This window comes from Anopheles gambiae, chromosome 2 (assembly GCF_943734735.2).
Source record: "Anopheles gambiae chromosome 2, idAnoGambNW_F1_1, whole genome shotgun sequence".
In the NCBI taxonomy this organism is placed as follows: Eukaryota; Metazoa; Arthropoda; class Insecta; order Diptera; family Culicidae; genus Anopheles; species Anopheles gambiae.
In genome coordinates this window covers 110,384,305-110,408,995 of record NC_064601.1, presented here as the reverse complement: position 1 = coordinate 110,408,995, position 24,691 = coordinate 110,384,305, and the positions used below count along the sequence as shown (strand labels likewise).

General features: G+C 40.0%; 1 protein-coding gene and 1 non-coding gene across 8 annotated transcripts in view; one reads left to right on the top strand and one right to left on the bottom strand.

Moving 5' to 3' along the window:
- Positions 1 to 21,226, top strand: part of LOC1270054 (potassium voltage-gated channel protein Shal) — a 121,111-nt gene extending 99,885 nt beyond the window's left edge. For 2 of the 7 annotated variants that reach the window (XM_061646025.1, XM_061646027.1), the window contains exons 7-10: positions 5,815 to 5,977; positions 6,086 to 6,274; positions 7,223 to 7,384; positions 8,650 to 9,875. In XM_061646025.1, coding sequence (XP_061502009.1) covers positions 5,815 to 5,977; positions 6,086 to 6,274; positions 7,223 to 7,384; positions 8,650 to 8,760 — 625 coding nt within the window. In that variant the 3' untranslated portion in view covers positions 8,761 to 9,875. The other 5 variants (XM_061646029.1, XM_061646026.1, XM_308716.3 and 2 more) reach the window with 5 other exon arrangements.
- On the bottom strand, positions 5,234 to 5,306 carry Trnak-cuu (transfer RNA lysine (anticodon CUU)). The gene has a single exon. It is a non-coding gene; the product is annotated as a tRNA-Lys (tRNA).
- Positions 21,227 to 24,691: the final 3,465 nt, after the last annotated feature.

The following is a 24,691-nucleotide window of genomic DNA, read 5'->3' as shown; positions in this document are numbered from 1 at the left end:
AGAGCGAGCGGTTCTCATTAGCACTTTGCACGATAGTTCGAGCCACACTTCACACTTCACCAGCGCCCACCAAGGCCGCCGGAAGCCACCACCAGAATGGCAATTTTAATTTCTTTCGGCAGCATATTTTGTGAATTTTCATTCGAATCCTTCCACCCGACCGTGTGCACACGGGTGTGAGGGCAAATGGTGGAGGCAAATGAGGTGCAAATGTTATTTCCAACTTCCCCTTATTCTTTGAGCGATACCATACAGAAGAGCATAGAAAGGAGAAAAAAATGTCAGCCGAACAACTTCTTCCGGTTCCGGTTGGAATTCGCGTGCCAAGTTGCGGCTCATTGAAATTGAACAAGTTTTACGGTTTTTGGTACAAGTTTGCCTTTGTCTCTCAGACACGAGATCACTGTCGCGATGGCTTTTTGCTTCCGCTGGTTCTAAGTGCGGTGGCTCTCGATCGTCTTGCTATACTGCTTTCACCCTCGCCACCCAATTGTGGTTAAACTTCGGTACGGCTCTTCCTCGCCTAACAACACCTGTAAGAGGAATGCTTTGATTTGTGTGCGAAGAATTGAGCCAGTTTTTTTCTTCTTCGCAAAATTCTCCCTTTCTATTAAACAACCTACTCCGCACTCCGGTGCGACGGGAGTAAAAAATTGTTTTCTCATCACAAGACTAATTTATTGAGCGTCATATTTTTTCCGAGTTCCATTAATTCTATTCCTTGGCGCTTTGCTTCACGCTGGTCAGTTTTAAACCACCACGCTCACCAGTTTTCAATTGTGACCCCGTTGTCACGGTTCAATGGTTTTCCGATTGCACTTTATGACCGATTTTTCTGTCGTTTTTTTTACTTTGTTTCCACTCCATCCAACCAATAATGTTTCCATAATCGTAAATCACAGCAATCTGCTTGGGGGGCAAAAATTAATGGATTGAAAAGGGTTCTTCGTGGTTTTGTTTTCTTCTGCTTTGAAAAAATGGAATTGGTTCTGAAGGGTTTTTGTGTTCTTGTCCCTTTTTTGTACGCTTCTTAGAAAAGTAACGATTGAAAAGCTAATTTTGTAATGTATGAAAGGAAAAATAATGATCGTTAATTGAAGAGATGACGATGCTGCTCAACTTTGGATGTCTTAAAGAAAAGTTGAGACAATTCATCATCAAATTTAGTTTTATGGAATTAACAAAAACGTTCCTAGTACCATGCAATTGCTTAAATGTCAGTAAATAAAGAAGATGGTGATTGAGCAGCATCGTTCAAACCATTCAAACTAACAGACGTGTTCTCAACCCAAAGCACAATACGTAAAATCACCCCAGTTCAAGTCAAACCGTACAAGGGGAATGAAAAGCCTTCCCCTTAGTGCAAGAATAATACACCTTCACAATGTGCTTCTGAGTTTCGGCAGCATGCTTCAACTAACTCGACCATCTTGTTTCTATGGCAAAAGTTTTCTTTTGAATTTTCAACCTCACCAGCATAAATCGGCATCATTACCGGGGGTGTGGAAGATTCTCTTTTCTCATGCTTAACCTGCTGCTGCTGCTGCTATCTCTGGTGCACCCGATGCTACACCATGCTGCGTAGGTGCACCTGTGTATTGTGTGCCGTTTTTTTACATTCCTTCGTTTGTGTTGGACTTTGCACTGCAAGTGGTAGTGTGTACACTACGCTCCCTTATCATTAGAGCGAAAGGTAATGAATTTGTTCAAGCGAAAGCAGATCCCACTGGGAGAAGTTGCACGAGCTAGCTGGTTGCAAGTTTCGACTGTTATGGGTGCAATTATATTGTAATGTACTTTCAACGCTGCTAAAGTTTGTCGTGTGACGTGCTGGCACAGCAAAACTTGATCACTGGAATTGGGCAGGGCAAGTAATTTGAAGGGGAAGACAGGCGAAAAAGAAAGGCAATCGTGTATTGCATACTTTAAGGCGTTTTACAGTGTTTCTTGACGTTGAAAGCACTGAGGAGGATTTTTTAGCTTCTTGGAATATACTTTGTTTTAGAAGATATCACACACCAAATGGCGTGTACAATGAAGTCTAAAGTTAATCTTGAGACTGAAATCAACAGACTGAAATCATTCTAAAACCAATATAATCACAATTAATTTTACGCATGACCTACAAATAAACCATAAAGAAGTCGCACACCATCATCGCTTATGGCAGCACTTAAGTAGTTGCAAAAATTACGAACAAGTTATAACAATAACTACTCACCACCGTACCACACCAGAGGTTACGGAAAAAAAGGTCAACAAAACGCTCGCGCACCACCACTCACGTCCCGGAACGGTCGAGCAAATGAACCAGAATAACCACCGAAGATTACACTTCCCGCCAGATAGGAATCTTTAATTCTTATTTGCAACTTATCACGTCTCCCTGCACCACCTCGTGCGGGTGCTTCATGGCGTGGCCTTGATCGTTCTTTGAATGTCTTACTGTCCGGCAGACAGAAACACCCTCGTGAAATTCCTGTGTTTCCTCCTCACCGTACTGGACCAAATGGACCCCTCGTATGCCACCGAGTTGCAAAGCACAATTTGACTACTTTCTCCCGGACCGAAACCCAGAACCCATTAAATAGCGTTGCGAGCGCTCGGGCCGTCTCAAAGCGATCACCGTTTTTTCCCACCCGCGCGTCCGACCATCGTCCTCGATAGCTCGCCGGGAAGGTTCCCTTCGCAAAAAGCATCGCTCGCTCTCAGATGGCGGTCGTTCATGCGTGATAAGGGTAAATAAAAGCTCGTTGTTAACTGCCTCGGACACTGTCATTAGAGCCACAGGGGTGGTGGCAGTGATGGTGGGAGGGTGGAAGGGACTTTAGTGCTGCCGTGGACTCAATCTGTACGGGAACCCTTGAACTGGGTGTCTAGTTGGTGTACGGTGTTCAGCGGGACAAGCGATGGGTTTGACTAATGGCTTTTCCTCTTTTTAGGGTTTTGTACAACTCCAACCACTCCGAATAATCCCGGGAGTAAAAGAGAGATAGAGAGAATAGAAAAGAGAGAAAGAGAGAGCTTTTTGTATATGCTGCTCCCTTGTGCAACCCTCCTTGGTTGCACTCCCCTAAACCAACGTGTGCAATCCCAAAGCATCCCGCTGCTGTTGATGAATGAAATGGGAACGGAAAATCACGAAGCTTGGTCCCGGTGGTGTCCGCTGCTTGAAATAACACGCTTGCTTCCAGCACCCGCGCTCGCTTCCCCGAGCAGAGCTTTAAGTACATTTCATCAATCACGCTGAAAGTTGAAGCTGCACGGTTTTAGTTACCTTCGTAAATCGTTTGATTAGCTGCCATGGGTTTCATGCTATCGATTGATCCGATCCATTACCGAAATTGAGCGCTGCCGAGTTCGAGTTGGGTGCGTCAGGTTTGGATCGTATTCGGGGGAAAGTAGAAGCAAGGAAGTAAATAAATAAAGTGTCGGTGGGAAGTGCTGCTATTTTGTTTTAGTAGCCACGTGAATGGGTAGAGTATATATTTACTTTTTTGCCAATAATATGGGAGTCCAATTTTATTGAATGTCCAACATCGGTAAATTTCTCGGTAAAAAGCAAGGTTTGTTATGCAGATTGCATATCCCCTTAGTATCAAGTTCAACAGCGCCTTAAAGTATGTAATGTACGCTTCACAAATAATTCGCCTTAAATTATGCAAATTCTAAAAACATCTGTTTTCATTTTACGATTCAAACCGTAATTTAAATTAAATTAAATTAAAAATTGTTTGTAGAATTTCTGGCATACTTAAATTTTTACATGATTCCTCCAATCTCAATAAAACAATAAACCAATCGAGTGCGCGTACCGATTAAATCCTTTGATGTGTTTTGAAAAACACGAGCCATGTTTTCAAACACTTTTAACGCACTTCGTGCGCTTCACTTCTCATCCAATCAAAACAAACACATTTCCAGCCGAAAAACAACATACACACATACGCAGCGCCTTTCACGGCTGACCGACACTTATAGCTCACTGTTTGCTTTTAATCAGCTCTGTTCAATCGAATCCATTCATGCGAGATTAATTAACGTTGTGATTGCACCGAAATAGCATTCGCCCGTTCCTTTTTCGTGCTCGCTCTCTGCATCGTCCCTACAATAACATCACAAGTGGTCAGTCAACCAGCCAGCCAGCACCACCATCTCAACCGCACGCTGCATCTTGACGCTGCATGGAGTGCATGCACCGAGGTGGTGTGTGTTTTGTGAGCTCGCAAATTTACTACCCGTGAGTGCAATTTGTAACGAAAACATTCGTCACTTTGCCTTTGCCAAATGAAACTGTGCGTGTCAGCCACTGCAGCGGAGAACGGCCGTTCCTGCGGTACACATCATGTGCATCTTTGCCCTGGCAGGTGGCTCAGGCGGAGAAGAGAGGGGAGCATGGTTCATGTCGACTGAGACGTCCATGCCACGATAGGCGGTGTCATTGGCAAGTCAAAATTCGTGACTGGCCACACGTTCGATTGCGTCAGTCCCCAGACAGTACCTACCAAGTCGCCCATCAGCTGATGCTCCATCACGCGCCAACCCTAAACGGTCACTGGATACGGCTCATTTCAGTAGTGTCAGGCCTCTCGGAGCGGGACCAGACGGAGCGGAGAAATATATTTATAGTATCTCGGCTCCGCTGAGGTGTGAGTATGTGTGTGTGTGAGTTTGACCACAGCAGTGATATGCAGCTGATGCCGCTCGAAGTGCCACAGCCCGCATTTAATGTATGTCGAACGGGCGATGGCAACTAGTAGGGCAATGCTGCGCTAGATACACGGTCGGTGGCATTTAGAATGTTTCCACGCTTGCACGCATCGGGTTTTGCCGGATCCTTCTGTTGGTCGGAATTGCAATTTTGATGCGGTTTTGACACCTCAAATTGACTAAAATGTAGATGACGCTTTGATGCAGTTCAATTGTCGACACCGCAACGGTGGTGGTTTTCAGTTCACGATGATGTTGGTACCATTGCACGAGCGAGACTGCGTGGAGTAAGTGTGAGTGTTTCAGAAGCACTAAAGAAATAATGTAATTCTAGTTGTTTGAACAACTTTATATACATTTAAGTAGTTCGTCTATTTAAAAAGTCATTTAAATATATATTTGTTGATGACATTAAAAAAAACATACTTTAACAAAAAGTAAAAAAAAGCATGTAATTACAAATTTCTAAAATTAAGAGTATAATTATTGTCAATGACAGTGAAAACATTATAAGAATAGATAACGCCCAACGTGGGGCTCGAACCCACGACCCTGAGATTAAGAGTCTCATGCTCTACCGACTGAGCTAGCCGGGCACGTTGGAAGAGGCAGATGAATTTTGTGTTTTGTTTTCGTAATTTTATCACATTATTTACTGAAAAAGTTTAACAAAAAAACGATATGAGATGTCAATTGATTAAAACTTTTTTTTATAACTTCAGTTAACTAGAAAGGGTTAACGTTCGGAAAAAATAATGATTTAATAAGAAGCATTATGAAAAATTGGTCCTTCGACCCGGATCTCAATGGACACTAAAATTATCGTAATTTCAAGTTACCGGTATTTACAGTTCTGTATTACAGGACAAATATTGTTTGGACTTTGTAATGATCCAAACTTATACCAGCTGAACAAGGTTTTAACGCTGAAAACCAAAAACTCCTAAGAAATACAGATTTATGGTGGAAAAGGCCGTCGCTGCAGCTTCCTCGAAACGCAAACTAATTTTCAATTCTAATCATATCTTTCTTTCTCGTCTTCCCCCCCCCCTCTCCCTCCGTCAACTTACCATTCCCCTTCATGAACCTACCTCCAACCTGCAGCTACGGTGACATGGTGCCGGAAACGATTGCCGGCAAGATCGTCGGTGGCGTTTGCTCGCTGAGCGGTGTGCTGGTCATCGCGCTACCTGTACCTGTAATCGTGTCCAACTTCAGCCGCATCTACCACCAGAACCAGCGGGCGGACAAGCGGAAAGCACAGCGGGTAGGCTACCGGATCGGTGGAGCCGACGATGACGACGGCTCCCTGTAAGTATGCGCACGCGGAACGGTCTGTTAACTGTGCGACACGTTTTTCCGTACCTACTTGTAGAAAGCACGCCTTGCCCGAATACGAATAGCGAAAGCGGGCGCCAGTGCGGCGTTCGCGAGCAAGAAGAAGGCGGCCGAGTCGCGCCTAGCGGCGCAGGAGTCTGGCATTGAACTGGACGACAACTACAACGACGAAGACATCTTCGAGCTACAGCACCATCATCTGTTGCGATGCTTGGAGAAGACTACGGTAGCTATACACAAACCACAACGAGCGAGCTGCTACATCGCTATTGATCTGTCTTTCACTCTCGCATACAAACACACACACACATACACACTCAGGGACACTCAAAGAGTACACTGCTAGTCTTAGGGAAAGGGGGTTTAAGGACATTCGAAGGGATCGATACAATGCAAACCCTTGTTCACGCTCTGATTTGTTCTTGCAGTTTCTATCGTTCATTTTTAACAATAGAATATTTCTTGCCTCCTTCTCCTTTACATCGAATGCTTTACTATCTTGTTGAACTTGCATTAAATTGTTCTATTCAGTACACACTTTCACCACATTTTGCACCACCATGTTCAGAAAAAGGGTACACGATTCTTCAAAGTATTTGTCTTTCAAAAAATAGCTTCAAACGTAGCTCCACTCCACCTTATTTCTATCTTTCGGTTAGCATCTTCAGAAGAAAAAAAATACTTCAACATTTACATTCGCATGCCTGCTATGCCAACCGATCATTAATAAGGCTTAGGCTCATTTGCTCCGCCACCACTGCTGATGCGCCAAGCGGTTCCACCGTCGCAGCGGGTTGCTGTGCAAACTTCTTCTTGTTCATTCGTTATCATTGTACCTACACTACCTTCACGCGCAATCACAACAATCACTCTTCTCATGCATGCCAGCACGTTTGTAATCGTCTAGAATTAGCCCCACCACACTTTACACGCTTTGATCCGTTCCCAACAATAAATGTGACGGTCCTAGAGCCATTAAAAAAAGGATTAACCTTCCCACCCATGTGTATGTGTGTGTGTGCGTGTGTTTAGAGTGTAGTACGTCGCCAGTAGCACACACACTGTGTAGCGTTTGTTAAAGGGGTTGCCCCTTGAAGAAGAAACAAAAAACCAACTAACACCTGCTCCTGATATCTTTCATGAACGGCGCTGCCACTGGAACAACGCTGCCCAGGACCGGGAGTTTGTCGAGCTAGAGACGCAGTACAACGGGCAGACGAAGCGGCCAGGATCGCCCTCACCGATGGCCAGCCCGTCGCACTCGGCCAACACGGCGACCGGAGCTACCGGATTGCTCCAGTCCTGCTGCGGACGGTGCTGCTCGCAGCGATATCAGGTAAGGCCGGCTCGAGACCTCTAGCGGAACGTAGCGTAACTTCCGGTGTCTGTTTGACTGGAGTGACTGTTGATTGTCGGCAGTCAAACAACAAAAACAGGAAAAATCGGACACTAACACACACCCAAACACAGCTAAACTGAAAAAACAAACAAATTAGATAATTCCTGGAAAATTAAATCGAAGTGTCTTAAAATAATTATAAAAAACACAACAATCCACTAAAATTAGTGAAACTATTAAAAAGGTTAATTTAAAAAAAAAGACTTTCTAAAGTTTACACTTTTTCTTACACAACATTCAAACCCACGAGTTAAACAAATATATTATATGATAAACATTAGGAAAAGTCAACTATATACACATAATACGAAAATAGAAACAGTAAAGGGAACATGTTAACTCTTTATCAATTGATCGATGTTTTATGTTTTCCAAATTTCGTATTAAAAGTAAGTTTATTTGACTACAACAACGAGGCGAATTCGATATGCAGGCTTTTCTGTTTGTATACGTTTTAATTTATACTACTCCAAACAAGAACAACTGCACATTAAACCACTACACCACACCCCTAGCGGCAACACAACCAATCTCCCAAATAAAACAAACAAACAAACAAACACCGTGCAGTACACTCACTCAACAATGCAATCGGTACTTTGCGACTGGAGAGTAACTCAAGTGCAGCTTAAAGCATAAATTTCCCGCATAAATGGGGCCGCGCAAATTCGAAACATTCGAGAGCAAAATTTGATCAGAACCTACGGAGGACGGTTAGAGACCAGCGAAAATGGGTGAAAACTAGGCGATAAGCACAGAAAGTAGTAAACTATCCGTGTACGGTCGCGGTTATCGGTCGCGGTTGGCCCACCCAACCGCTGTGTATGCTGTGTGCAGAATAAAGCAGAAACCAAACTACCCTCGTTCCGGCCAAAAGCCCGTGAAGTTTTTTGGAAATTGGAAAAAAATACGAAAGCACACCACCAAGCGCCTTAGGAGGAGGATGGCAGTGGCCAGTTGTTTTTTCTCTCTCTCTCTCTCACTCGGTCGAGTAGTATATGCGGTTGTTGCCCGGTACCAATTTGCTGCACCATCGATACGCCACATTGATCTGTGTCCTTGCGTGTGTGTGTGTGTGTGTGCCCGTGTGTGTGTGTGTGTGTTTGTCTAGTTATTTTCTTCTGTGTTTCATGTGTGCGTTTGTGTGTGTGTGTGTGTGCACTTTACCCCGCTCATCTTGCCGCGTGCCGTCCATCTCGTAGGAAAACCGGGAGTCTGGAAGGAACTCCTTCGAGGACACGGGCGACGAATTGGAAGAGGCTGTTGGAAGCAATGGGGACTGTGAGCGTACGGGCACCAGTGCAGCCAAGTAATGAACCATAAAATAATGATCCCTGATGGTTGGTTTTCTTTTGAGTTTTAAACAAAACATCAAGCGTGTGTGTGTATGTGTGTTTTTTACCCCCTTTCCCCTTTCGCCTCTTGGTTGTGTGTGTGTGTTTCTTCTCCATCTTCTCTACTGCAGCTGTGATTGTTTGAGTGTCTCTTTTTCCAACTCTCTTTTCCGTGTGTGAGTACATTCTACTGGATTAAATGTGTTTTCTGGGTGTTGATCAAAAAAGGAATTTCTTTCTGTGTTTTTAAATGTTTTTGTTTTGTTTGAGTTAATTGTATCGATATGTGTTTTGTATTTATGACTTTATTTTTCTTCTCTTTTATTCAAAATATGAACTCCTTTTTTTTGTTGTTCATATGTTTTTCTTAAATTTTTGTATGTTTTTTTCTTTTACACTATTAAATTAGATATTTTTTGGATTATCCGTAGTCGATTGTAAATTTATATACGTTTTTATTTTATACTGACATCCTTTTGTCTATTATTAATCGTGGTTTTGTTGTTGCTAGTAATATTTATCAGACTTTAAATTATCTCTACGTGTAAGTGTACAAACTGAGCCAAAAATAGTGGATATAAGTTCATAACCCATTCGTCATTCGACATCCTTACGCATCATCGATCATTTTTTAATGGTGTCTATCACATACTTTTTACAAAAACGCTCAAAACAATGTTTGTTTTAAGGTTGTTTTAAATAAAATAAAAGCCAATTTGGTAAAAAGGATAAACGCCGACATGAAACATTCGTCTGAAAGCAGAAGAATACCGCAAATGAAAGAATAAATAAAATAAGGTGTTAAGATAGTGTAGCTAAAAATAAAAAAACAAAGCATTACCAAGAGAAGCTAAACAAAAAACCAAGAGAAGGCTAAAGCTAAAAGCTATGTCAAATTAAACTCTAGCATTTCCGCATCGTTCCAAGTCATTCTGGAATATTTTCTAACTTAAAACAAATTTTCATACCGATTGGTGTAAAAAGCTCATCTTTTTTCTTTTCTTTTTCCTTTCTCTTTCTCTAACCATATTCATGTCTTCGTTTTCTATTGTGTACCAAAACCATTCGGTCACAAATTCTTCAAAATTCGCAAACGACAGTAATTCGAACCAGCATGCCTAATCCTTTGCAAGGTACCGGTGTGCGTGAACTAAATGGACCAAACCGGGCGGGTTTCTCGTCCCGCCTTACTACGAGCTTCCCTTCCCTACATCTCCTCTACACAACTCGCCCAGATCATTGCCATATCACATACACACATACATCTATCGTGTATGGTTACGAAAACTAATAACGTCTCTTAATTGCCTTTCTTGCGTACCACGACCGCGAAATAACAATGAAACCAATGAAAAACCAAACAAAAATCATGCAAAAATACCCGAAACCCGAACATGCAATCGTGCGTGTGTGTGTGTGTGAGCTGTGACTAATAATGATGAACGTTTCTCATGTTAGCCAAATCTGTGATTGGATTTTCAGATACAGGTAGAGTTAGAGTGTTGTGTTGCATTTCTGTATGCCGCCCCGCGGCGGAAGTATTCCTCTGTTTTGATTCCTTTCTTTTACACCGTTATCGTTTTCCCTGAACAGTGTTACAGCTTCCCGTTTCTCTTTTACTCGTTCTCTATCTTACTGCTAGGATTTTTTAATCTTTCAACACACATTCACACTCTCTTACACTTTTAATAAGTCCTTCCGATGATCTTTTCGGAAACACGCACACTTTTGCGTAAACATTAACACACAAACATTCACCATTTTCTGACATTCTTTTCCTTATTAGTTCCTTCCTTTTTTCCACTCCTGCTATATTACCAATAGTCACGAGCCGTTGATGAGCTGTACATAGTTTCGCTCTTCTGTACAAACACTCTAGTTCTATAAGCCTGCCTGGAAAGCATCCATGTAGTTCGCTGTTATCTTCTTTGTTCGCACAGCTGTACAGTATAGTCACTTAGGCGGTTTAAAATCGTACGCGAATCGTACGCGACCCATCCAATCACGGTCCTCGGCAACCACAAAGCGATGGTTTCCGCGCGTCCTGATACATAACGACACACATACAATCCATCCCAAATCGATCGATAGCGTAGGGGGAGGCCATAAATGCAGATCAACAGCTGCATTGTTGCACGAGTCTGCGAACGATTTATCGCTCGTACGCTTCTGTCTGTCGATTGTGGTACGCGTGCATGCCAAACCGAACCAAACTGTTGGCGGGCAGGGGACCATCAAATAAACAAACAAACTCGTAAATACTCGTTGACTCCTGAACGTTCCTCCCTGGACACCACCATGACAATCGGGTCGATTGCGAGCGTCCAACTGCCTTTCCGGTTGGCGTTTCGTGCCGGAAGTTCATCAGTATACCCTGTAAATGAGCATAAGTGAAATATTACACACCCCACACCGCGGTTTCCATCGCTGGGCTGGAAAATGCAACGGAACGTACAGTGTGCCCGATCGACGATGTGCATGATTCGAAATGAATAATATAACACACCACTCGAAAAATGGACGTGCTGCAGCAATCCGGAAACGCACACACACACAGCAATGTTCTCTCCTGTGTGTTCAATCGGGCACATTCTCGTATCGGCCATAAATTCAACCGAGCGGGTGAAGCAAATATGCTTCCAGCATTACGATGGGTACTATGAATGTAACAAAGTTTTCCCTCCGCAGGGAGAATTTACACAACGGATTCACAACAGATAACGCATACGTTGAAAAAAAAACATGGATGTATGCTTTATGGGTTTTACCCCGTTACGTGCATATGTCGATACGATGGCTCATGGGTTTGATGGAGTGAAGCTTTGTGTTCGGTGTGGTAGTTGAAACGGTACAACATTTGAGACGCGTTGAAGTTAATGAGCAAAATGTAATTTCTCTTCGAACATTTCGTGCAATTGTTCCATCGGCAATTTTGTTATATTTTTGCAACATTCTTATCGGGATTGTCCAAACGAAAAGCTTGAAAAATTACACGCCATCGAGTGCTTATGTATTTTTTTTATACAAGGAACGGACTTGCTGGAACCAAATGAATGTCAAGTCCGAGATTCTAGTGCTATTAGTCTTTTTTTTTGCGTAACGTCCTACGTAGACATGCCGGCAACGGAATGTACAGGATTTCTATACAGGATTTCGAAACGAGTCGACGATTGTACTACGGAACCGACCTGATATTAAACATCTTGAAAATTTACAAATCTTTCTCAGTTAACAATTCACACACACTTACCCCAAAACCAACAAACTGTTTAAATCGCTCACCCACATAACTTCGCTCACTCACTTACCATTACCTAACAGTGAACACGATCACTCAATCATCCTTATGTACTGTTCGATGTTTATGACACTTTCTTCACTTCTTAAGTGTTACCCGTTCTGATGGTGTTGTTGTTCGTTACTCGACTCATACAACTGCGTTTAGATATGGTTTTCCTTCTTTTTTTGTGTAAATAAAATGCTATACTTTCTACCGTTACGTGTTTATTTTCACTTGTAAAACTTTGTACTTTACCTGTTTCTCACGGAGCCGTTCGAGAAGGACTGTCATCGAAAGGTGGTTTCGAAATGTTTTCACAAAGAAACTAAAATGAACGAACAAATAAAGAAAACAATCCTAGTTATAGAATAATTTACTACAGTTTTATATTTTAGTTTTCAAACATTTGCCATAGGAAACCATAGGCTGAATGTAGATCGTAGTGTGTTTAATGGTTTCATATGCTATCGCTTTGCGTAACGCTGGCTTTGTGTAGTGTTATTTGTATGATCGAAAGAGTACATGAGCTTGAGTTGACCGACATCGAAACTCATTTACTACTTGCGTTTTATCAAATCAAGATGTAGCATTGAAACATAATCGGATAGTGCCCGTATTCAAACAAGTGTGAGACTCTACTACGAGAACTATTGGACGGTCGAGAGTTTTTTTTTTTGGGGAGAGAGTCCTAATTGTGGTTATTTATAATTTTGGTTTTGATTGTGTTGTGCTAGGTAGGTCGGTATAAGGGAAGCTACAATTGGCTGCAAACATTAGCTTGTTAGGTATCGTATCGCAGGCGCTATCGGTGTAATTGTGCTAGTTTTTTTTTTTATAGAAAGTGAAAAGAAATGAGCAAGCTATCGAAATGTTTACGAATGAAAAAAATACAATTGCTTTTAATCGAATTAGGTCCTGAAAAAAAAGAAATATTAAACTAATGCTAAAAGAACGAAAAAAATATCACCTGTATATAGCTGTATTATAAACAAATACCAAATTGCAAACTACCCAACCACACCAGTGTACAGTGTGTACTCCCTCCAACTGCACCCCAAAATAAACGATTGCAAAGCATTATACAGTTCACTAATTCGACACCTAGTCACGCCACGAGCATCCATCGTGAACTCCCAGTATCATACAATCCAAATCTTACAAGCCTGCACCACAAGCAAATTAGTTATACTTTCTATATCTCCATCTATTTTCTTTTCTCTCCCACTCTTAAGCAACTAAATACAAATACAAAATCACAAAAAAAGAAAACGATACAAAACGAAATAAAAACGATAAGAAAGTATTAGCGCCACTAGTCGACACTCACTTCTTGCTCCGTTTCTTTCTCACTCTATCTACTGCTCAATTTTTCCTCCAACCCGGCTCCCAACCGACCACTCTTGTGTCGTTTCTTATTCTTTCTTCTGTTTCCTTTTCTTATTGTGTTCTCTTCTCTTCTTATTGTGTTTTAGTTTTCTCTAGTAAGTTAATGTTTTCACATCTCTATTACATTACGCGTGCGTTTTTGCTGTGCCTATCGATCGTTTTCGATTTCTGTTTCCTTTCGTTGGGTGTTTATTTATTTCCTTTCCTTGTTTCAATGTGCTCTAGAACAGTTTCTCAGTGTTACTATCTCCTGTCCTGCTATTGGCAACTGTGAAAAAGGGAAGGAAGAAAACGTTCCCTCTAAATTAGATCGATGTAGAGTCGCCTCACCTTAACCTCATCATCAAGGTTTTCCCTATCTTAAATTGGTTTTGATGGTGATATGAAATCAAATATGTGTTGAAACGAACTGAAAACTGGTTTGAAATATTGGCCCGGCTGAAAAATATCTTATAAAATTACAAAAAAAAGTCTGTTTGATTTCCCTACTGTCACCAGAATAAGAATCTCTACATTTATTTTTATTGTCAAAATTAGTCCCTATATTCCTACTAAGATGTGTTTTCATTCCTCGTCATGAACCCACTAATCTGAAAACTTGTTTTTTCTTTCTCCAAAACAAACTGTTGTTTTCCATAAAGCAATAATTTTTCAAAAAACAAGAAACACCTCCATGATCACTACCTCCTCTTTATCGCTCTTTCAATGTATCTCTCCTAGTTCACTCTCTTTCACTATCTCTATCACTCTTACTCTATATTCTATCTCTCTTGCTCTATTTGTAACTCTAGTGTCGATTTCAGTAGCAACTTTCTTCTACTGCTCTGTCACAAAATATAACTACAACAACAAACCGTACTAATTCCACCACTTCTTCTCTTCTTTTTTGGCTTACTTTCTTCGCCGTTTCCTCTCATCGTAGAACTACACCTCAGCGAATCAATGATGCCAGGAGGACGATATTCCGCTACGGGAAAGGAAGAAATCATAATAAACTGCGCGCACCAGCGTAGAGAATATCGTTCTGGGTGACTTTTCTCCCCCGATGGAAAGTGTGGCGTAACGCAAGATCGTAACAGTAAATGACGAGCATAGCACAAGACCTATGGAACTGCGCGCAAACAACAACAATGCCCCAAAACACAGAAACGAACGCCACAGGGACGCTGAAGATCCGGCGAAGGATGCAGCTTTTCCCTTTTATCCTGGCTCATCTTCGGAATGAAACGGAAAGCGCCAATATCACGAAAAGATGCTGACCAATTCACCAGCATTCAAAGCAAAAAAGGGAGAGAACACAGAAAAGTTTAGAAATTAATCTTTTAATGTTAATTCGAAGTGATACCACCACCATGGTCAGATGCAGGACGTATCGTGGATGTCCTGCGAATGTATTTTGTTTTCTTCGGGTGGGGTCATGCGAATGATCATTCAAAAATAAAACAAAAAGATGCCCACGATTTGCAAAAACGACAAAACAAAAAACACTGCTCCATAGGCCCACCGTGCGGGGAGCGTGCGTTAGCTGTACGGTTAGGAAGGAAGGAAGCAAAACCAAGTGTTAGGCGTGACAACCCCATCTGCTAGGCAACTACTGTAAGCTGTGGCACTACTTTATCACAAATTACTACGTAAATGTACAGCGTTACTCTATTTCGCAACTCTATCTCTTATCAGACGAAGATTAAACACACAGGCTATTTTATCGAAGCAAAAAACCACACACATACACACATAGTTAAGCCAGGCAGCATCATATAGCAAGAGAAAGAGAGAGAGAGAAAGAGCGAGAAGGATAGAAACTGTCCTGTGTTTTGGTGGTTAAGCTGCAAAACTGTTACTGTTATAGCGAAGATCGTATCGTATTTTCGGTTGTTTTTTCTATTTACTACTTAAAAATGGTTACTACCCCGCATTATGACCAGTAAGCCCTGGCTTCATCCCCGTTACTTCGTGAACTGTTACCTGAAAATAACCCAACCTGTCCCAGTTTCACTCTTAATCGTTCTCTCCATCTCTCTTCCACACCCCCTTTTGAGGAAACGGTAGCATAGCGAAGTTAGCGAGGGAGCTACTGCAGGAGCAAACGAGGTTAATGGCAATGTTCTTCTACTACAACTACTATTATCTATTACTATTACCGACTATTACCTATTAGCTACTTAGGAGAGAAGCGTAGCACAATGCATAGTGTGTGGTTTACGCTTACGCGGTGAACAATTTAGGATAGCGCGTTCGATGAAAAGCGATACTGCGTTAGCTGTTTAACTGTCTCTCGAACCCTGGGGTACGCTACTTCCTGAACTGCACGGAGGTAACTGAACAAAACAACATTTACTCGAAAATGGGCAGAACAGAAAGGGAGAACACATCATACACACACACAAAAACAATATAGCTTTAAACGGATTACCAAAACAAACAAAAACCCACTCAGAAACCCGAAAAGATACATACGAATATCCCCTGTCTAATGAGCCAGAAACAAACTGCAACCACTGACAGCTGCAGAATTGCAATAGAAGAGAACAGAACCAGATTGGTTTTGGTTTGTTAAGCAAATCACCATGTTTCCCAGTGCTAGACGTCACATATCAAGTGTGAAGAGTTACTGCGGCAGTGACCGCAATTGATAGTGGAAGAAAAAGCATTACTAAAGCATAAAGACATGTTGGAAGGAATTTAGAAACTCAATGCAAAGGTAATGCAATTATTAAAAGAAGGGGAAACTAGATTAAAAGAAGAGAAAACTAGGGGAAGCGATGATAAAATGCAAATAGGTAATAGTTAAAGAACGCGAGGGGTTAAAGAATGAATGCAAAACAGCATTTAAATGTTGCGAAAAGTTTCTTTGTTCATTTCTATCTGTTCTGTTTCGATGTTTGGTTATGTTTTAAACAAAATTAAAATACAGAATACTGTTTAACACTATTGAGTTGAAGTTGGATTATTATTGCATTAACCATCTGATTTTATTATAAAAAACATAAAAAAGCAATATTTTTTTCTTTTTGACTAGGAGAATGAAAAAAAACACATCCATGTTTTTTCTACCCGACAGCATTCGATTTTAACTATTAGTCCTGCACATAATCGGGCAGGTGGTGGTAGATGATGTAAATAAGAATACCAGTCAGACACAAAGCTAACAAAATGAACCGTAGATATACCAAAGCATAAACAAATCTCCTAAAAGGATGCATGCACCAGACACTGGGCAGGGAGTTTCTTGCCTGACTTGCGGCAGCCTTTTCCTTCCTTTTCGCTCCATTTCGTTTCCACTCGCTTTATGTATCTTTACTCGGTCGAAATCACGAGCCACAAACTATCACTGTGCTCGCGTGTATGCGTGTATCTTTTCCAATTGCGTATTTTAACGGTTCCTTTCGCTAAACATAGAAACAAAACAAATACTACACGTTACTGTTAGAAAAAATAAAGCACCACTCTTTATTTCGAATCGTGTATGCATTAAACCAATCTTCCAGCTAGAACTGTGAATACTACTTTAATGAAAGGTAACTTATAAATAATCGAGTAAAGTGACGTGATTGTTGTTAATTGATAGTAGAGTAAAGGTGCGATGAACAGGTAAAAGAAAATAATTAAACAAATAAACACACACACACAAGCAAACACATTTTTAGAATAAATCAATGAAAAAAGAAACAAATACACACAAAGTGTAATGTGTTGAAGAAACGGAAACAGAACGAAAATCAAACAAACAAAACGAAAAGTAAATCACTAGAACGTAATTAACAAACAACTTACAATAGCGAGGCAAAGTAATGCAAAGAAGCAGAATTGGAAGCTCGTTGTCCAATATAAAAGAAAGTGGAAGAGACAGAGAATACAAGAGGATGGAAAACGAAAAAACAGCATAGCGTAAGGAAACAATTGTAAGGCTAATATCAAATATTGATGGATGTTATAAACATTATTGTAATACTTTTCAATACAAAACCAACAAAGAGGAGAGGAAGGAAAACCTGCTGCTTAGAAAAAAAAACGTAAATAAGAATAAATAGCATTAAGATGAGCGTACTCGATGGAAACAAACACAAGCAACCAAACTACAAAATACATTCAAATGATTTTCTTGATCTTTCGGAAGCCTGACGACGGAAGCTGGGGGAAGAAGCTAGCGACAAAAGAAAACTCGGAAACTGTTTCCGTGTTTTTTCGTTCGTTTGTTAAATTTGCACGCCAGCTCTGTGGCGTAATTTGTTTGCGTAACGATCCAGGATCTGCACATCAAGAAATCCTACGAATACAAATACGAATACTCATAAAGATTCTTCCCCATGCGCCCTCCAAGCTTGTGCATCGGAGTACGACGCTCTGTATGTATGTATGTGTGTGTGTGTATGTGAATGTTTTCCCTCCTCCAAGTAAACGGATAACCCGTGTTAAAATTCCCAGCAATCAAACGATGGGTAGCTGTAATGAAACGAAACAGTGAAACTTATGAAGTAATTGTAAGCCAGCTAAGCGAAGCATTGAACACAGTCTTGACAGTTGACCTGTAATCAATTATTAAGGTGCAGTGAACGTTATAAGTACTCTAGTGAATAGCCAGTGGTTCAACGAGAAACCTCTCAGTAAGCTAGACGACAGGGATGGTTAAGGACGGAAAAGGATATGATAATATTAAAAAAGAGCCGATTAAGAGGCATCAACTCATAATTCTAAACTACATGCGGAAAGATGCAGCAAAGAGAGCGAAAAAACGAATACAAAACGACAGAAGGAAACCCCTAAATTAATGTACCGCAAGAGAATGTTGTTTTCGTAAAAGCAGAAAGTGTAAGACATTTAACCAACACGTTCGTAATGAAACAAAGCAAAAATACTTTAATATGAAACTCACAACACGCTCACACATCAAGCATCCGGGCAGGAAGAGGCATATACATTTCAATCGTCCAAAACGATGGCAAGGAAAATGAGAAGAAGGTGAAATAATTAAAAAAAAAAAACAGATCATTAGCCCATGTTTTCAATGGGTATGGCAGACAGAATGGAAGCAAATCTTAGCAAAAACAAATCCAAATCGTAATAATGAATGTATTATATTAATATTATACTGGTGGCGGAATAAGAGCAATCCATACATCAATAGCAAAAGCAGCAAATAGAAAAGAAAAAAACACAGGAGAATGGTAAAAGATCCCATATCGCCAGGGCCATCTGACGTTCAGGGACATCGAAGATCACGGGAACGGAAACGACGACTAGTACAGCAAACGGGAGGGTGGAAATGATAGTGGTGTTTGGTATGTGGGTCTTAAATGCTTACTACTTCCTGCTGTTGTCACTATTTCTTGCGTACTTCCGGAATAAACTTCTGGAACTGGAGCCACAGAGGAACTTGCCAATATATTATGTTTTTATTCGATTTTCTCAAGCCCTTTTTCAATGCAAACAAGAGGATTTAGTGTTCTTCTCTCTTTCCATTAGAACTTTGTAGCAGGGATCGCCTATCTTAGCGGTGTGCCAGGATTGTTAGTCTCCACTGTATTAGCAAAAGCAGGGAAAAACATAAGCAGCATAGCGTGAACCAAAAGTAACACAAAATACAACAATACAAAATACGTAGATCGTACCGGTGTGTAGGTTGTAGCTTAGAGAAGAAAAAAAGAACTACATCACAATTAAAAAGCAAGCAATTAGAATACAAATCTTTACAAAACAGCAGTAAACTAGAAAAGAGAGAAATAGACACGCAAACCAAAATAGCAAAGAAATAATCAAAGCTAAGTCAAGTGTTGTGCAAGACAATTAAATGAATGGTAGTAATGTTCAACTCAACGAAACAGAAAGAAGAATGGTGAAACGAAGACGGAACAAAATGGTAAACTTTTGAAAGGATAACAAACGGCGACATGGGCTTCTTTCCTCGCTTCTCTAGCTGTGTTGGTATTTGGTGTGTTTTTATTGGTGTATTGAAAAGCAGAAGCGGCTCGGACTATCAATCGCTCTATGCTCAACGCTTCAATCAGGAAGGAAAAAAACATGCGTGAATTTTGTATCCATGCGAAGGATAGAAGAGTAATTGTTTACGGCCCAGTTGCGCCGATTGATAGTGATTGAACGTTTTCACACCATCTTTACTCTACAAACTGTTTGGAATTTCTTCTTCCAATGCGCTAGTAAAGTACCAATTGATTTTGAGTGAATGCTTGGTTTTTTAGTTCGATAACATCGTCCTGTACTTGCATCATCATCGCTTTACTCCACTCCCGGATCCATCCCTCGTGAACGTAATGCTAGGAATTCAGTGCAACCGTTCCACCAAACGTTGAACTTTGTGAAATCCTGGACGCATCAACAAGAAGCAACAAAAGGCCATTGCAAATTCTGCGCCATACCTTTAGGGGGTTGAAAGACAAACGTGAGGAGAAAAAGCAAGCATATGAAACAGTAAAATGAAAACCAATTCTTAATGAATCCAAGCGTAGATAGAATGTTTTAAGCGGTAGTAAACAATAGTGTAAAACGGTAAAACACCCTTAAACGCGTAAACGCAATGCGAGGCGAACACGGTTCCCCATACACACAATCACACCCATTAGTCGGTTAATCACACAGAACAAACAAAAGAAAACTCCTACACGAAGCAACACACTCCTTCTCCCTGTTTCTCATAGGTAAGGAGAGGAGATATGTTTTAGTACACAAGAAAACAAAAATGGATACAAAAACCAGAGAAAGAAGGAAAAAGCGTTTGAAACAACTCAAAAAAGGTAAGCAAATAAACAAGCAACAAAAAAAAACAAGACAGCAAAGCAAAGTATGAAATACCAATTAGATTTAATTACCCTAAATCTTTTGTAATAAACGAAATGAAACCAAAAACTAACGAAACCATATTCAAACCGATAACTGCCGGATTCAGCAAACAAAAAAAATGGAAGAAGAAGAAGTAAATAAGAACGCGTGTATGAGAGAACTAAACCTATCCTATAAGAGCAAACAGCAAAAGCACATAAAAATGGAGAGAAAAAAATGAATCGATGACACCGATGCTGAATTGCGAGGATACGTCATTGTGTTTTCCGCGATCAGGTGTAGAGTTGGGATTGACTTGACACCATCCCAAACACATCAACCAGGAATGCAACCGGCTTGAGCAAAACGAATTTACCTTCCAAAACAGAAGAAAACATCACACAGCTCACGACTTACTTACATTACCTATCTTTAGCTGCTTGTTTTCTTTCTTTGAAAATATAAAACAACGGATCAACAAATCAAGAACTTAACACAAGATTTTCGATGCATTTTTGGATTCTTCAGAAATGCCAATTTTTCAAAAGGTCTTCAATTTTTCTCCCTTTTGCACTTCACAACTTTACTCCTGTAGTTGTGTTTATGAGATTCTGTAATTCTATTCCTTGTTTTTTTTTGGTTTCCCTCTCTAACTTCTCTCCTTTCCTACGTTTGTTATCAGCTGTTTCGTCTGCTTGTATGATGACGATGGGTTTTTGTACATAGTGATTTTAATACCTAATAATAAAAACCAACCGCCTCCTATCCTATCGAAGCGACAACGCATACCGTTCTAAATAACGCAAGCAACACACATACACAACAAATACATAAATACACCCTCTCCCAACAAACCTTTTCATGTAAATATTCTGTTTTTGAATAGACCAAAACAAATGAACATATATATATTATATATACATTGACAGATTCTTAGGTTAAAACGTGGTGAGATGTGTATCGAAGTTGAAAGGGATAATAAAGTGTTGTATTCTGAAAAAAAAACGCGGTTTATCTTTCTTTTCCCTTAGTATGATTTACAGGTAAGAGTTCGGATATATAATCATCGTTATCATCATCATCAAATATCTCTTGTATCGTATAACATTGGTTTGCTTTATGTTTATGTTCATTGTTGTGCTTGTTTCTTGTTGGTAATTTGTTTCATTATTATGTGTGTTTCCATTCTTTCTTCTTTTATTTTAATGTCTTCTTCTTTTATGTTTTTACTTTTCTTCTGCTGCTTGTTATTAAATTTCTTCTTCATTGTTCCACCGTGTTCAAAATGTCTGAGATATAGTCACCTGATCTTCGACTACCCATAGTTCTATAGATTTTATTAACCTAACAAGCTTCGATGATAAGTTTGTAGCTTTGGTTTTTCATGTCATAGTTAATTTATCGTAAATGTTTCGTAAAATATCTGATCCCTAAGAAAGATATCAAATTATAAGGAGTTCTTTGAGCACATGAACGATTAACTATTCGCGCATCTTCGAAATTGCTCTAGTAAATATTATTATACATCTTCGTGGGCCCAGAAGCTAGTACATCGATGATATCTGACTTGTTGCTTGATGCTCTGTGATAACGTAAAAGGTAGATAAGGTAAATTAATTCTATCATCTATCTTGCAACTGTTTTTTTCACATTCAGATATTCATAAAGCAAATATTGTAACGTATCATCGGTTCATAGAAAAGCTCCATTCATTCTAGGAACGGTATTGCCGCCGAATCGTTTTTGAAGAAATCGTCACCACGATTTACAGCATATTAATCAATTTCAATAAATAAATTTCAATCAATAAATGAACAATTGCATAATTTGCTATATTATAAAACTTTACGAACTTATCTCTTTAATTGATGGATTGTTTTTATAAGCCATAATATGATTTTGATTTTGTATGATATTGATCAACTATGTATCATTACATTTGGAAACCTGTTTTAGTTTTATAAGAAAGAATTAAATGTATCACATAATATCTAAAACGCATAATCCTGTCCAAAACAAAACGTAATATTTCGCTGCATTTAGAGTAAGCTCTTTACACACAAAGTGCCAGTTGCAAAAAATTAGCTTTGGTTCTCATCACACATCACAGTCCCACTCCTCATCCAGTATTTAGAACCAATCAACGATGCTGCTGCATATTGCAAATTCAACGGCTTTGCTCCCCGTACGGCTTACTGTTGAAGTTATTGCCAGTCGCACGTCAACTCCTTCCGCTCCAAATCCTCCAAAATTGTACACACGCGAACATTTTCCTAACAAAAAACACCCCGAAACACACACACACACGCGTATGATTTTCATAAGTATCCCATTTCGAAAGCCCCCGACAAAATCCTTTTCGTCTTTTTTTTTTCTCTCTCTCTCCCCTCACTCTTAATCACACACTCGCATACCCAGCTTTTATACGAGCTCGCCAGTCGCAGTGCAACCGTACTGTTGAATTAGCGTCAAATATTTAATTTTACCATATCCCGCGGCCAGGCTTCATCATGTTACACGTGATATTGGTACTGGCGCACAATTTTATGTGATTTGCAAAATGAATTTTCTGGGATTTCGGTCCACCATTGCCACAACCACACGCCCGCCACAAACCCATCACAGCGATCGGGACTTTTCTGGGAAAGTTTGACGAACTGGCTCAGTTACTGGCGGGATTGGGCGAACCAACGCATACTGGATTTGATTAGCTTAACCTCATAAAGCATGTGCTGAGGAAGAGGATGGGTTTCATCACCATGGAAGGGGCAGTATTTCCCATCCACGCCTCTGTTTCCCCATTCTCAAGTCCGGATTGTTTTTTGGTTTGGTTTGGTTTCATCAACAAACAGAACGGTTACTATTAAATGGTGTGGTAAATGTTGTAGTTGTTTTGAATGAAATACAAAGCTTTTACAAGCAACAGTGTAAGGGGTCACAATCTGCAGTGTGTATAGCAAAATTGGATCAATGATGTTGTGTCCGGAATCGGGCAAATACTTCTCGCAGAATTTAACTGCCAAGCACAATCTTATGATGTTAACATGTAATGCAATTTTGAGTTTGATAAGGTTCAGCTCGAGAAATATTTTCTTCATTTCACAGAGGCATTCACTTTACATAGTTTCAAGATCATGATCACATCTTGTACATATTAATTTATCATCCATTTTATATTTTAAGCCAATAAGCTGAAGTTTCAGCTTGTCAGCGGAGTAATAAACATTATTCGGGTTGTATCCATTTGATAGTTACGGTCCGCCATATTGGATTGCAGCAATTGTGTGTACACAAAGATGTTTTTTTTAAATTGTTTTGTTTATTTTTAATTATGAGTAAGAGTACTTTTATTCAACACAAAAAATCGCTACAAGCAAATTTAAACATTTCTTGTCACAGTATTTATCCTTCAGATAATAATAATCAATCCTTCATGAGTCAACCTGGTCAACGAATCGGTGTTTGTTTACATATTATCCAGGCTGAAATAATCTAGGCTAAAATACTGAGGCTTGTTTAACGTGTGGGTTTGTATGGAGTGTTGACATGATTTCAACCACCAAGTATCAAACTCCATATAGAACAGGTAGTATGATAATGATAAAAAAAAATTGATTCTGTTTTCACATTGTTTGCTTTTGGAATGATAGCAAAAGAGTATGAAAGGTTTTGCAAATTGATACACATGAAGTGCCATTGTTTATCTCAAAGCGATTGTGTGATCATTTCAGTGAGATATCATTTCAAGGTGGACATAAAGAAAAGTTTTTCTTCTTGTTTAAATAAAATAAGTCGATTTTCAAATGCTTTAGCAGTTTACTCATGGAATAGACTATGATGATGACTAATTGCTGAACTAACATAAATCAGTCTTTTTTTTTTCAAACTATGGAACTCATTTCAAATGAGATTTGAACTTGCGTCCGGCATGACTAAGCATGTTTACAGTTTTATTTCTTTCCATTCGCTGAAGTTCCTTGTTATCGATCTTGGTTCGTATGGATCAGCAAGAAGAATTAGTTAACCTTATTTAGGTTTGGTTTTGACCCTCTGCTAACGTTGTTATGCCAAGTAAATTAGCAAATTAGCAAATTATAATGTTCTAATACTATTCGCTCTTTAAATTAATTACCAATTGTCTTAATTATAGTATGAAGCAGTATATGTTTTGATAATTAAATAACCCACCCGATTTGTTTGCCCGTTCGACCACAACCGGAACTTCTCGCCCCCCCCGAAAGTCCAACGGACGGCTTTCAAGATCACAGAAACTAGATACAACCCGCGCCAGCTTCTTTATTATAAGCTACGCCGCACCAAACCACTTGCGGCAATGTTATCGTTCCCGGGGAAATCATTTCACCGGCTGGTAGCGGACGGGGCAGAGATAGCCGAAGCTGCCAGCAGATCAGCTCTGATCGTTCTGCTCCTTTTTCTGCTGACTGTCGCACTTTCGCTTTGTTTCGCTCG